The following is a 13,725-nucleotide window of genomic DNA, read 5'->3' on the forward strand; positions in this document are numbered from 1 at the left end:
GCCTTCACCATTTCCCATGGGTGATTTCCATGATCAACAATCTTTCTCTTCGAGTGAGAGAAGGAATGAGAAGCACAGATAATCACTTCACATGAAAGCACGCAGCTTATTAGCTTCTATCCTTCCTCCATCCCCCAAGGAAAAGGAAAACTTTTTTTCATCCATTGAAAACCAAGGTTTCTTTCTCACTCAGAACTCTGTGAAGCCAGTACAGTGTTTCAGAAAAGCATGGTCAACATGCTGCAGGTGGCACACAAGGCAAAGAAAATGAAGCACCAAATTTAAAAATTGGTTAAAACAACATCAGCAAATGAGAGTGGTATTTTCAAATGAGTGGAGAGAGCTCAAAAGCCTAACTAAAACAAACATGAAATGAACTGGAAGAAAAGTTACATCAACTGTTAAGTTTGTTTCGTGAGCTCTAAGCAGAAGAAAAGGCCCAAGTATTTTCAGTATAAAAAAGGAAGACAGATGAACAATTATCTGTGACCAAAGAAAAAGGTAGAAAATTTTAAGAAAGATCATTTTGTATGCAATCAGCATTTTCATGGGAGACAAGCCCAAAGATGGCCTGAAGAAAAGAAAGTTTGACAATTCATGATGCAATAAAAATTGGTTAGGGCTTGAATTCAACTAAGCCGAATAGTAGTTTAACTGAACAGAAGAAAAAATTAACAGTGAAAATTAGGTTCTGCTTTATTGTAAGATCCCAATCAACATTTTACAATTGAGGTCTACTTTCTTATATTTTTTAAATCAGTTAAGATGCTAAATTAAAAGCTAAATTAGGGTAATACACTACACAAAGGTCTTTCACAATTCTGAACAACCTTAAATTACTCCATTCGAATGCTGCAATTCAATTGCAAGAAGGACTTACTGAAGCACACAAACTTCAATATGAGCCCTTTCTCCATTAGGAAAAACATTTGGCATATGTATAAAACATCCATACTGTTGCTGACTTAAGTTCAAAGCGCACATTCATGTGTGAGGACATTTTGGGATTTTTTATTTTTTTTTAAATTGTTAGTACACTTTGGCAAACATATCCCCAGTTCTGTTAAGTTTCCCATGCTGCAGCGCATGTGGTGGCAGTAATGCAATCTGTTAACATTTTCAGCAGTTAGACATGCAATGGTAGCCATGCTTTTCTTACTCAGCTAAAAAATTATGGTACTTAAGGCAGCCACATTTCAATTTCACTATATCTAAGAGAGATCATCATCAGTGAACTACTTTTTGGGAAAGAATTGCAACTACTTCCATTGTGAAAGTTTTTACTGCTTCAATAAAATATTTTTGCTTACTAAGAAAAATTTAAGATTTAACATTGATCATCAAGTGAAGACAAAAACCTTACAACACATAATCAATAGTTCCTGAAGATAGTCTAGGCAAAGTATATTATCAGGAAATCTCATAAGCTTGACTAATTCTCCAATAACTGGTATGTTTAGCTAGACCATGCTTTAAGCACTGGATTCCTTCCAGGACAGACTCAAGGACTGTGGATTTTGTTTAAGATGAACTCATGCAGGAACATCACTCCTCTCAAAAACATAAATCACCATTTCCACATTATAATGCAAGTTTTTCCTCACTTAAGTTTATAAAGTTTAATGCAAAGCATTTGCATTTAATAATTGCATGTCATTGTAGTTTTAACTTTTTGAAATTTAACTCTGCAGAGCTGATTTTAAAGGTTAAAAGAAAAACAACTGTACTGCTTGCAGTCCGTGCTTATAGATTCATTAGGCAGACACCAACATAAATGTACTTGCCAGTTTATTTCAGTAAGAAACAGATTATTATTTAATGCTATCTATATTTAGCACTCGGACTCGGCTCTGCAGAACTGCTAGCAGTGCTGCCATTATGTATTTGAACATTTATTCCACACATAGACTTCATTTCCAGCAACTTTTTATTGCACACAATAACTTAGGTGTGAAAAAAATATAAGATTCGTCCTAATTTCCAAATTAGATCATACACATTACCTAATTTTATTGAAGAACTATGCTGATAGCAAATTTTATCACTTGAAGCATACTACTGCCCCTTGGACACACAAAGCTACCCCCGCACCACTGCTTCTCCCCAATACTGCAATACATTCAGTTCCTCAGAATTCACCACTAGCTTCTTTACAATTCTTTAATACAACAAATAGCGGCAATGTTTCGTCCAACATTGATTAATTTTTGAGGCATATTCTCCTTTCACATGGTAAGAACTATATTTGCCATAGTCAATTTTTAACACACAAAAAGCATTATAGTCATCTTTTATAGCTAATTAGTACTAATAGTCCCACTACTATTAGTCCCACTGCAGAAAATAAATTGCAGCTCTTCACTATTTAAAATTCTATTTCTCCACCCCAACAAATGCTGGGGTATCCAGTGGTTCTCTTACATTTCTGGCACCCCAAAACAGACAGACTTCAAAAATTCTGCATGAAGGATCCATCAACTAAGGGTTAATCAATCAACTTAAGAACAGAGAATGATCAACACGAATGAAAGGTCTGAATATATTTTTTTCTACTCAAAATATAATTTGAAATTCGTTTTAAGACCATTTTCACTAAAGGAATAATTTTATTTACCTTCAGAACATTTCTTAGCAGAATATTTAACACAGTCTTCAAGCCAGCTACAGTACTCAGCATATTCAAATTAAGCTAAAATACTGACTTTACTTCAATTTTAAATACTTTCACTGTTTTGATTCCCTGTTTCTAACATACTGGATGTACAATTTGCAGTATATGTCATTAATGAAACCACAAAGTCATGCTATCCCATCCAAAAACTTTTGGTACCAAAAATCTGTAAGATGAATTCCACAGAAATACGCTCAGGTTCCACCCATTACTCTACATCATTGGATTTGCAATTTCTTACGATTTACAAGAAAGCATCAAGTTTTTACATTGCCCAACAACTGAAATACAAAGTAACCCTTCAGACACAGCTGCAAGCATTTAGAAGTATATTAGTAAGTACAGATTTTTTTTTTCCCCCACCACTCTTAGAAGATAAATCCAGACAAAAAAAAAAAAATGAAAGTTTCAAGCTTGAAAAGTATAACACAAAGCTAAGCTTCTTACTTTTGTCTGTTTTGGAGAAGTGACTACTTACAGATTTGGCAGTTGCAGAAATGTACTGGACAACCATCTCACGTTTTGTGGTCAAGTCTTTATCTCTTAAAGGAGCTTTACGTTCTTCATTTAGATTCATGTCTTCCTGTAAAGAAACAGGCCACGCAACATCAAGATTCTACTTCAAGCTTTTTATTAGTCTTTGTTATTTTTATACCCCTTTTCTTAAACAAACGGCTCATTTTTAAACAAACAGAAGTGACTTTTTCCAGCTTATCTGCGTTTCAGTTTGTTTAATCCTGAGCTACCTGATTTTCTCATTTAATTCTGTCACTTCAAGTGTTTGCTGTTTTCAAGATTACACCAAAGTTTTAATTGCACCAAGGGTAGTTACCATTAGTGGAATTTGGCTCAAGAAATAAAAATAGAGGACAAAACCAAAAATTCTACACCTCAAGTTGATCACATAAGTGTTAACTCTTGTGAAGTTCCTGTGGTTTTTTATAAAATCTTATCACAACAGACACCATTCCTGCACTATCTAATCAGAAGGCTGTTATTACACAGATTATTAGCTTCTGGTAGGGGTAGATGTGAATGTGTTCCAACTGATGTATTTAAAACAAACCTAAAAACCCAAATATTCCTCTAGATTAAATCTAAAGATGCCTGTTTCAACTTAATAAGTGATTAAATACAACGTGTAGTCATTACTAGTCATTACTCGTCTTGCCATTAAAAGTGAAAGTAACTTCAGATTAGCAACTAAGACCAGTAAATATTACTGTAACAACTTACTAGCTAACAGCTTTTCCAAAGAATTATTAGTCTCTAGAAAACAGACCTATTGTCTGCTTCAATTAACATTACTTGGAAAAGTTAAAAATTAATCCCTTAATCTAACAAGCAAATCAAGCAAGTATTAATTAACACTGATCCAATCTTCCAAAAGAGATTCACAGCTTCGTTGAACAGAGTAGAGCTACACAATGGAACAGGACAGTTCTTAGGCCATACTGACTGTATGGAAGTTTACAACAATTTTGAAGAATTATACAAATAACAGTACTTCCCACAATACTCAAAATATTTCATTTCCTTATACTTCATGTATCAACACCAATGTGCATGGCAGAATTAATACACACCTAGTTCAGAAGTTTGTTTCTGTATTACTAATAGAAAAGTTTGCTTGTGAGGGGAAATCACAAACCTTGACAAGTGATCCTAACACAGAAAATATTCAAGACCATATAAAAATTCACCTTTCTATACATTAAGATTTTATTAATGGAAATTACTATATTTCCAAAGGTATTTACTTAAGTTTATTAAAAATGATCCTCCAATAGCAGTATCTAACTACTGCAACTAAAGTCTATAAAGGTTAACGAAGCACTCAACAGCTCAAGATTCTTATTTTTGTCTTTTTGCCTTTGTTTTCTCTGTAGAAGTAGACAAAGTAATTTAAACATATGCCATACTAGCATTCTATGAGTTACTCAATTGTTTATGTGCCAATTTAGACAGGTCTGTCAGGCCTATGCTATGCTATGCTATGCCCTCCCAAGTAGTTAATACTTCCAAAATGACAACATTTGGAAATCACTACTACATAATAAATGCCAACATGAAAACAAATTAAGATCTCATCAAACAATGTAGCACATCATCTTACCATCATTTTTTCAAAGAGATCCATAACTTCTTTTTCTGATAAGTTCATGCAACGCTCATCAACAAGTGCCTGGGCAAGCGGGATTTCACTTATAGAAGGTTGAGAGTCAATAGGATGCTGAATGAGAGGTTTCTCTTTTTTCACTGCTGATTTTCTGAAGCTTGTTATTCTGTCACGCTGCAAAGACATCCATTTAAAAATAAGCAGAAATAGAAATACAGGAAAGCAACCAATTACATGGCAGTAATACACACATTTTTAGTTAATCCAAGCAGCAGAGTTAAAACTCAAACTGAACCGTAAGTAAAAATACTCTAACATTCAGAGATTACTTATCATGGAAAGACAACAACATTTAAGATAAATTCATGACAAGTTGCATGCAAAAGGGATATAACTATGTCTCAGTTTCAAAAGTATACCATCTATGTTAAACTCTTAGCATTTCAAAATCTTGAGTTCATCTTCTCACATTACTCCCTAATTATCCTGATAGTGAATAAATATGGTACCACAAAGGTAATGTCCAAGCGTTCCTTCACCTGAAGAGCTATAAGTCTTTGGAGGACAACTGAAAAAGCCAGCGTTGGGAAGGAGGTACTCACAAGTTCATCAGGCTTATAAAAAAATCCTGCTAAAGTAAAATAAAGTTTGTAGAGGAATTAATGCTCCAAGTATAGTTCACAATTCCTTGAAGTGTTTTTGAGTATGGACTCCTGAAATTAGTGCATCATTTTAAAAAGCCAGGTAACGGATTACTCACATAGAAGCAGCCATCCATAGTTAAATACACATAACAGACATTAGTGAAAGCATATCATACAGTCTGCACTGACGTTTCGCTGGTTAAGGCTGACTTGTTTTATGCTTTATACCAACCCCCGCCTTTTTTTAAAAAGCATGCTTACTCAGTTAATTTGTTAATATTGGAAACAACCAACAAGAGCACCTTCCTTATAAGGCCATTTATTACTGTGTTATTAATATATAACTCTATTCTGAACAGAGTCAGAATTTTTTTAATAATTAATACTGTCTTTAACTATATATATATATGTTCATTTTGAGAACGTTATGTCTATAGCGATTTTTCTAAATTAACAGTTTCCATCAACAAATACTAGTGTATTTGTTTCAGGCATCACACAGCCTTATGAAGAAGTGCTTTCATCTAACAGCAGCTTATGTAGGGTTACCAGTATCATTCATAGCAGTTATTGCAATCTCTATGAAGACATGTAAACCAAAATTTACATTTTCTATAATTAGACTACCTCTCTGAGGTGTGAAAAGTTTAATGGAGTATTTCATTTGTAGGAAATTTGGATTCATTTTAGATTACTCCAGTCAGGAGTGGAGAAATTTGACCAAATGCTGTGGAATATGGGGAATAAAGGTTCTTTCATTTTTTGCTGTTGTTTTGTTTGTTTTTCTTCATTTGTTTTGTTGTTGTTTTTTGAGATCCTACAAGACTACCTTAAATTTTTGAAGGGGACGTATCCCTAGATAAGCTGCATGTCCTTTGAATTTCTTTGGAGGTTTTTGTTTGTTTGTTTGAGGGGAGAGGGGTTGGGTTTGGGTTTTCTTCTTCCTTATAATTCTTACATTTGTGGACAGAAACACATTTCCTACAAGGATACTGTTAATGTCTTTAACAAGGCAAGAATTTTACTTAAATCCCATTTTTTCCATATTAGAATAGTTTACATTACATTTTTTGAAACTAAAAATAGGGCATAGCCTACTGAAAAGGCCAAAGATATGACAATGCCTGAAAGGCAATATCCAAAATTAGCCAATATACATCAAATGCAGTTTTACTGTTCACTTACATGAAAATGCCCATCCAGCAGTCACCAAAAAAAAAAAAAGCACCATTTAAGGTCAGTTTCACCATACTTTGATCTGTTTCAAGTATACCTTATTAACAACGAATTTGTTTAATCAGATTACAGTGGTGAGATCACTTTAAAGCCATAAATTAATCTTCTACACGATTACTAGGTACAATTTCTTCATTTCAGACATGTAAGTGATGATTAACTAAGTAGCCAGTGTTGCTTAACTATTATATATAGAAAATAAAAGTTTATAATTTTACTGAAATCAATTTTTATATAAGTTTCTGTAAAAATACTTTGCAACAGGTTTCAAAGTATTCAGATTTATAAACTTAGTGCTACTGAATACAAACTTGTTGTTTGACATGCCGTACACACTTACTACCCAAAATGGTTCCACTTGAATCATGTGGCAACTAACTTTGAAGTACCACTGCAGATCCTTTACTGTTAAAAAGATGGTCAAGAGAAATAACACTTGAACTGCTGAATAACAGTTTCAGCATATCCACAGTGTTACTAAATTATTTAGGATGTGGTTAAAGAAGCTTCTCCAAATAGATATCATTAATTACTCTTCTTCAACTGAAGTTACAAATTAAGATCTTTAAGAATAGTAACTCATTTTTCTGAAATCTAATGCTTAATATCCTTATAAGAACAAGTCATATCGTCCACAACATTTGAAGTAAAATAGCATGCAGCGTGGAGTTACCATTGCAAATTAAGATGTTACAAAGACCTTACCACATCATCTGCCAAAGTTTTTATTTGAATATTCTATTAAAAAAAAAAAAACACACACAAATCAAAAAAAAACCAGTTACCTACTGTTTCAGAATAAAGAAGTTTGTATTTCATGTATTCTAACATTAAAAAGCACTTGAAATTTCAGTAAGTGTTCTAACAAAACTGCAGTTAAATGAGCATGGAATCTACTGCACTTTATGTGAAAAAGTAGGCTTGCATCCCATTTCACCTTGTCTTTTGACTATTTCACTCATGAATATGAAACCTGTATAGCCCTAGCACCCCCACTATTTTCAGAAAAATGCAGTAAGATCTCTTAGAAAGCTTTCCAAAACAAACATGGACCCTTGGACTTCAAACCGAGCCAGCAGATAGCTATATAACATTCTCAGTTTTGACAGTTTTTGAGACTCAGAGAGTAGAGGAGAATTTCCTGTGCCCTATTTCTTGAGCCTTCTGCCAATTTCTCCTTAACACTGAGTAATGTAAATTCATAGACAAACTGGTCAAAGCCAGTGTACTGATGATGCACAAACCAGTCACTACTCTCTCTCCCTCCCTAATGCCTTCTCACTTTTTCCTTAACTTTTTACTTCCCCTTGGTGGAAGATACTAATACACCATGCTCCTCCTTCTAATTCTGCTTTCTGTCTCTTGGCTACAGTTGTCAATACAGTATTTCTGAAACAAAGAAATTTGCAACACCACACAAATAGTGGAGGAGGCATCAACGTGGGAAGGAGGGGCAATGTGTTTATACTTCAGAAGTATAATGAAGATAAGCATTCAGAGGTATCCGGGACAGTGTGGTGGACTGACGCTGGCTGGCAGGTCAGTCCCCACCCAACCACTTACTCATTCCCTCACAGCGGGATCAGGGAGAGAATCAGAAGTGCAAAAGCAAGAAAAACTCATGGGTTGAGATAAAGACGAAGGGGGGAAAAAAAAACCCCACAGATAAAGAAACAAATGATGCAAAAGCCATCACTCACCACCAGCAGACTAATACCTACCCAGCCTCTGAGCAACTGCTACTTTGGAAAAAAACTCCTCCTCCCCACCCTGCTGCCCCTGATTTTATTGCTGAGCATGATGTTATATGGTATGGAATATCTCTTTGGTCAGTTTGGACTAGCTGTCCTGGCTGTGTCCCCTCCCAACCTCTGGCCCACCCCATCCTACTGGGCGGGGGCACACTAAGAAACAGTAAACCTTGACACTGGGTAAGCGCTATTTTAAAACTGGTGTTTTACCAACACTGTTTTGGTCACAAATCTAGAACACAGCACCATATGGGCTACTGTGAAGAAAATTAACTCCATCCCAGCCTGACCCAGTACAGACAACTAGGATAAAATCTTTCTCTCTTAGTACTCCAGATGCTGACACCAACCTTTCACCTTCCTAACTGCCATGTATCAAACTTCTTCCTTACAGCTACCTCTCTCCTGTATTTTCATTACCTGGACTTAGTATGGAATTAGAAGAGGAAGTAATACTCTAATCTTGAAATCAAAACTAAGATGTCCTTAACTCTGGTAAACAGACCTTTTATTTTTAATGGAGATTATTGAACAAAAAGTCCAAATGAATTAAAGCCTAACTATGACTTCAACCCAGAGATGGCTATGTAAGCAAGGAGTTCTAAAACCCTGTATTCATTTTAGCAGTCACTTGTAGTAGAAATTTTTTTTTTCCCTTCTCATTTAAGTACTGTCAATCTCTCCCAGAACCTGGAACAGGATAATCTACTCCATCTCTACTTTTATATTGCATGTGTCACTCATACTCCTCTGGGCAAAATACAGAATACTAGAGCAAGATACCACACAGCATTTTTTCAGACATCTCAAGCTCACTTCCCAGATCTCCTTATGGTGCATAAGCTACGCTGCTGCCAGTAGCTACTCAAGATAAGCAACACACTTAACAAGCAGAAGAGAAACTGCAAGTAGCTGGAGGCAGAGGCAAGGTAGTTACGTACCTGTAGATTCTCATTGACACACAATTTTGACAGACTCTTATACTAACAAAGAAATCATGCTTCCAGTCTGCTTTAAGAACATAAACCACAAGTAGTTTACCTCCCCAGGAGGTTTAAGAAATCGCAGTTTTTGTACTCAGACCTCTAGCGTTATTCTTTCAGCCATCTATAAGACAGCCAAAGCCTCACAGGATGAAAAAAAAATCAACCCTTTCCTAGCTTGCTAAAGACACTAACTCCCCGATTTTAGAAGCAGCCCAAAGGCAAAGGTTTTGCAAAAAAAATCTCTATGGTAAAACATTTGCAGATAAGGGATATCAAATTAATATTTATATTAATATAATTTAAGACAGCAGCATATCATCTCTCCTAGTTTTTAGTATCAACACAAACCATGGAACTTCATCAACTCCTATATCAAATAACTATCTCCAACTGATTTACTTAGTTCTTCACTTAGAAGACTTAAGTGACAGAGCTTCTCCCTTTCAACTGCAGTCTTTCCAGTCCATCAATAGTTAAAGGTATCACTTTCTCTTTACTCCTCCCAATTTTAGTTTACTCTAAGTATCCCACTACTTGCATAAGTACTGACAGATCATGAAAATAAGGCACACAAAAATCATAGCATATACTAATGCAACTGCATCACATTATTCTTTTATCTTAAAAGGTCAGTCTCAGCCATGTTAACGTTCAGAGTAATTGACATGTTGCACGTAAAAAGAGTAGACAGATTTTCACCGTAGTTCATTACATTTATTGGTATAAAAACCACTATTTCCTCATCCAAGCTCAATTCAGGCTACTGCAGTAACAATGTCAACATTCAAAGAATTAAATGACTTGAGATGAATGTATGCAACTTTTAATGCAAAACTCACAGCAAGTCTACTTTTTTTGAATCTTTTTCTAACTTTTGAATTAATAAAACCTTCCAGGTCACTTGAGCTGGCCATGAGTTGTAAATTAAGGTATGTTTACATGGGTTGATTGATCTTTCCATTATATTTAAGCATTACTTTGCCATGTTCTTAATTGTTACACTCAAGACTCTCACTTCCACCACAAAAATAAAATCAAAAGCAACTCACAGTTTACCACATGTATAATGAAACAATGATCAGGTGGGTAACTTGTAAACTTAACAGAGATCTTCACTCCACAGCACACTGCTCAGGCAAATCGTGGTGTACTGGAATACCCGCTTCTGCACACAGGCTACAACTTCAGGTAACAGCTCCAACTGCTACTAGCAATCCTAATTTTCTAGGAGTAACAAACAGAAATTTGACCTTCTCTTAACTATCTTGTTTTTAAACTAAGATGATATGACTGGTTTCTAAAATTTACCTGGACTACAACAGCTGCAAGAAACTTTGTAACACTTGGCTCAAGGATAAGTGGTTTTTAACTGGCTGCAAATAAATTTGCATACAACCAGGAAGGGAATAACTTCCCATAGAGCACCTGAACCAAGGGAGTTTAAAGGGACAAAACCCAAAACTGTTTAATATCTGATGTACAAAAAGATGTGTGCAATGTGAGTCTAGGTCTTACAGCCACAAAGTAGAATTCACTCCTACAACCCCTGTTCTTCAGTATAGAGAATGAGTAATATTCCCATTAGACAAATTTAACCATCTGTTAACATATTCAATTTTGTAATTAAATGTAAAAAAGTACCTAGGAAATTCTGAAAAGATACCCGAGTCACATTAGCTGATGTGCAGAAACTAGAACTACATGCTCATTTAGCACTTTCAGGATCTTCATCCATGACAAAGTATACCTGGCATTACTAATAAAATTAGTAAAAATATAATTCACAAAATGTTTGCTTTATAGTAATTTTTTTGGCACTTCAAGGAACATTCAAGTTCAAAAAGAACTTGAAATGAATGTTGTAATCCATCAGGTATATCAAAGGTAGTTGAAATTAGAAAAACTAACAGGTTTGTTACTATTGTTGCACATTTGCATTTGGCTTAGATTACACCACGTAGAAAATTCTTGTTTGCTTTGCAGCTGTTCACAAATTCCTTAAAAATGTATCATTTAAATTATTAAAGTAAGGCTTAATCTATAACCTGAACATGAAGGTAAACATTCCCTGGGGCACTAGAAAGGGAGACCAAGAAGCTTGTGAATACCTTACACCAGGCTGCTAAAATGAAGCTGGAAAGTTATTCATGTTGACAGCACAAAGGTAGCACACAGACAGTCAGCACTGTTAGCCTGGAGGATTGCAGCCATTTTCCTAACCAGGAAGCTGCCTGGTTTTCCTTGATTACTCTACTTTTTTCCCCAGAAGACTGACCATCCAGAAATGAGCAATACTAGGAAAAGAAGTCAGACAACTCCTCATGCTAAATAAAGTCAGAGGGTCACCCAAGTTGGTAATTATTAACAGCAGAGGGCACCAATTCTTAATCATAGCGCTGGAAGATTGAGTGCCTCAGCGCTGCTCCCAAATAGGAGGGAGGGGAAAACAGGCCAGAGGCACGTTAATCATATTGGACACTCGCCCTCACAAATGTCATTGTCTGATCCCCAAGCGATGAAGGAAAGGGGTACCTCCACACCATGTCTCTGTGCAAGGGGAATAGAGAGGCCCTAAGTAGCAGTCTGGTCTGACTAAAAATGGAGGTTGAGAGGAACCAAGACTGCTTCCTCATTTTTGTCTGATTTGGCAGAACACTATCACACTCCAAAAGCAAATGGGACTGTTCAAAAAAACGCATTTTTCCAGATTACTTCAAAGAAACCTTTACGAAATAGCAAATTGATTCAGAAGTTGAAAAAAATAACTGTAAACAAACTTAGATAGCCTAAATCTCAACAATTTTGTAACTGAAGATACAAAGGAGTTGAGGAAGACAAATCAACTAACAGTGGTTTTTTTATTTGTAGCTCAAACTGCCATTACTGTTTTGCAAAGTTTGTTTCAGACAATAATTCATTGGTGTCCATTGATAAGTAAGCTTTAAAGATCAGAGCAAAATTAAAAGCTTCTTCCAAAAGCTGCAGTTCCACGTCAGTCTAAGCCAACAAAATTGCTGGTTGTGAGACAAAAGGGCAAGGGTGGCACCAGGACAGTCAGCAGTCAGATCAGCTTAGGCTACTGTAGGAACAATTTCAGAAAGCCTATTAGAAGAGGCAGTTTTCACATTAGCCAATGCAGAGGCAAATAAACTAACTTTTGGCATTTTCCAGAGCTACTGCTAAAGTCCAAACATTTTCCATCAAGTCTCTGCACCAACCATATCAGATAACTTATCATCACTAAAGCAGCACAGGATCAGCAGAGTTTGTAACACTTAGCTACATAACTGGCAAGTTCTTTATACAGCACTTAGTACAGCCAGGATCTGTTTCTTATTTTGATACCTAGTGACCATGCAAGGCAGGTTTTCCTTTGAGCATCTTGGAAAAATGTCTTGTGATAGTACAGCATGCTTTTCAGTACAAATGAACAAACTGTCTCTCTTCAGGATGCTCTACAGCTTTTAAATGCCTCACTTGAAACCATCAAGCAACAGTTTGCTAGTTAAAACTGTTACAAACTACATTTTTGAAAGAGCCAAGTCAAAATTCCATTCATAAATTTCATAACAAATAAGCATTGTAATACTGCTTTTATGAAATGTATACTAGCTTACTAGCCTCAATATGCGGGTTTAATATTCTAAGAAATATTTAACTAATCAAGCTCTTTACAAAAGTTAAGAGATATGGCAAACCCTGCCCTTACAACAAAGATTTAAAACCTTTTATTTTAGTTTGAAGCTTCCATTTTTATTCAGAAATTCTACCCACTGGTACTTGATTTAGAAATGCACGTGGCATTACATAATTATAACCAACAGAAGGTTCTATAGGACACAAAAAAAAAAAAGAGAAAAAAACAGCCAACAACCCAAAAACGACCAACCACAACTCACACAAATAAACAGGTATAAAACTCATGGCTACATGTCCTTAAGGCCCAAAAAGCTGTAATTAAGAATTGTCCACTTCAAGGATTCCGGGCAGTTTGGCAAATCTCTATAAAATAAGTGTAGCAACAGAAATTGATACAAAGTTTGTTTCTGCATAGGAACTACAATTTCTGCCAGGAAGACCTCACATGTTACATGCAGTGTCTCAGTTGCAATAGAACAGGTAAGTATTTGCACAAGGAAAAGAAAAGAAGGAAGTCATACTTGACAATATGAAGACAGCATACGGGACTGCACCAATTGTCAGCAGTGTAAATGGGGAAAATAGGTATGGGAATTCTACTTCTCCATGTACTTGAACCACCAGGCTAAGCATATACACTGCTGCCATATACATTTTATTTTTTGGGTCATCTGCAGGC

The 13,725-nt window shown here is 35.6% G+C and overlaps 1 protein-coding gene across 17 annotated transcripts in view; it reads right to left on the reverse strand.

Annotated features, from left to right (window-relative positions):
- DIAPH2 (diaphanous related formin 2) overlaps nt 1–13,725 on the reverse strand; it is a 262,312-nt gene that overhangs the window by 234,557 nt on the left and 14,030 nt on the right. For 14 of the 17 annotated variants that reach the window (XR_012777353.1, XR_012777354.1, XR_012777358.1 and 11 more), the window contains exons 2-4: nt 7,376–7,408; nt 4,788–4,964; nt 3,150–3,254 (exon numbers count right to left, since the gene is read on the reverse strand). Coding sequence is in view for 1 of the 17 variants with exons in the window: in XM_075513467.1 (XP_075369582.1) it covers nt 3,150–3,254; nt 4,788–4,964; nt 7,376–7,408 (315 nt within the window). In the remaining 16 variants the exon portion in view is untranslated. The other 3 variants (XR_012777362.1, XR_012777359.1, XR_012777350.1) reach the window with 3 other exon arrangements.

This window comes from Mycteria americana, chromosome 10 (assembly GCF_035582795.1).
Source record: "Mycteria americana isolate JAX WOST 10 ecotype Jacksonville Zoo and Gardens chromosome 10, USCA_MyAme_1.0, whole genome shotgun sequence".
Classification (NCBI taxonomy): domain Eukaryota; kingdom Metazoa; phylum Chordata; class Aves; order Ciconiiformes; family Ciconiidae; genus Mycteria; species Mycteria americana.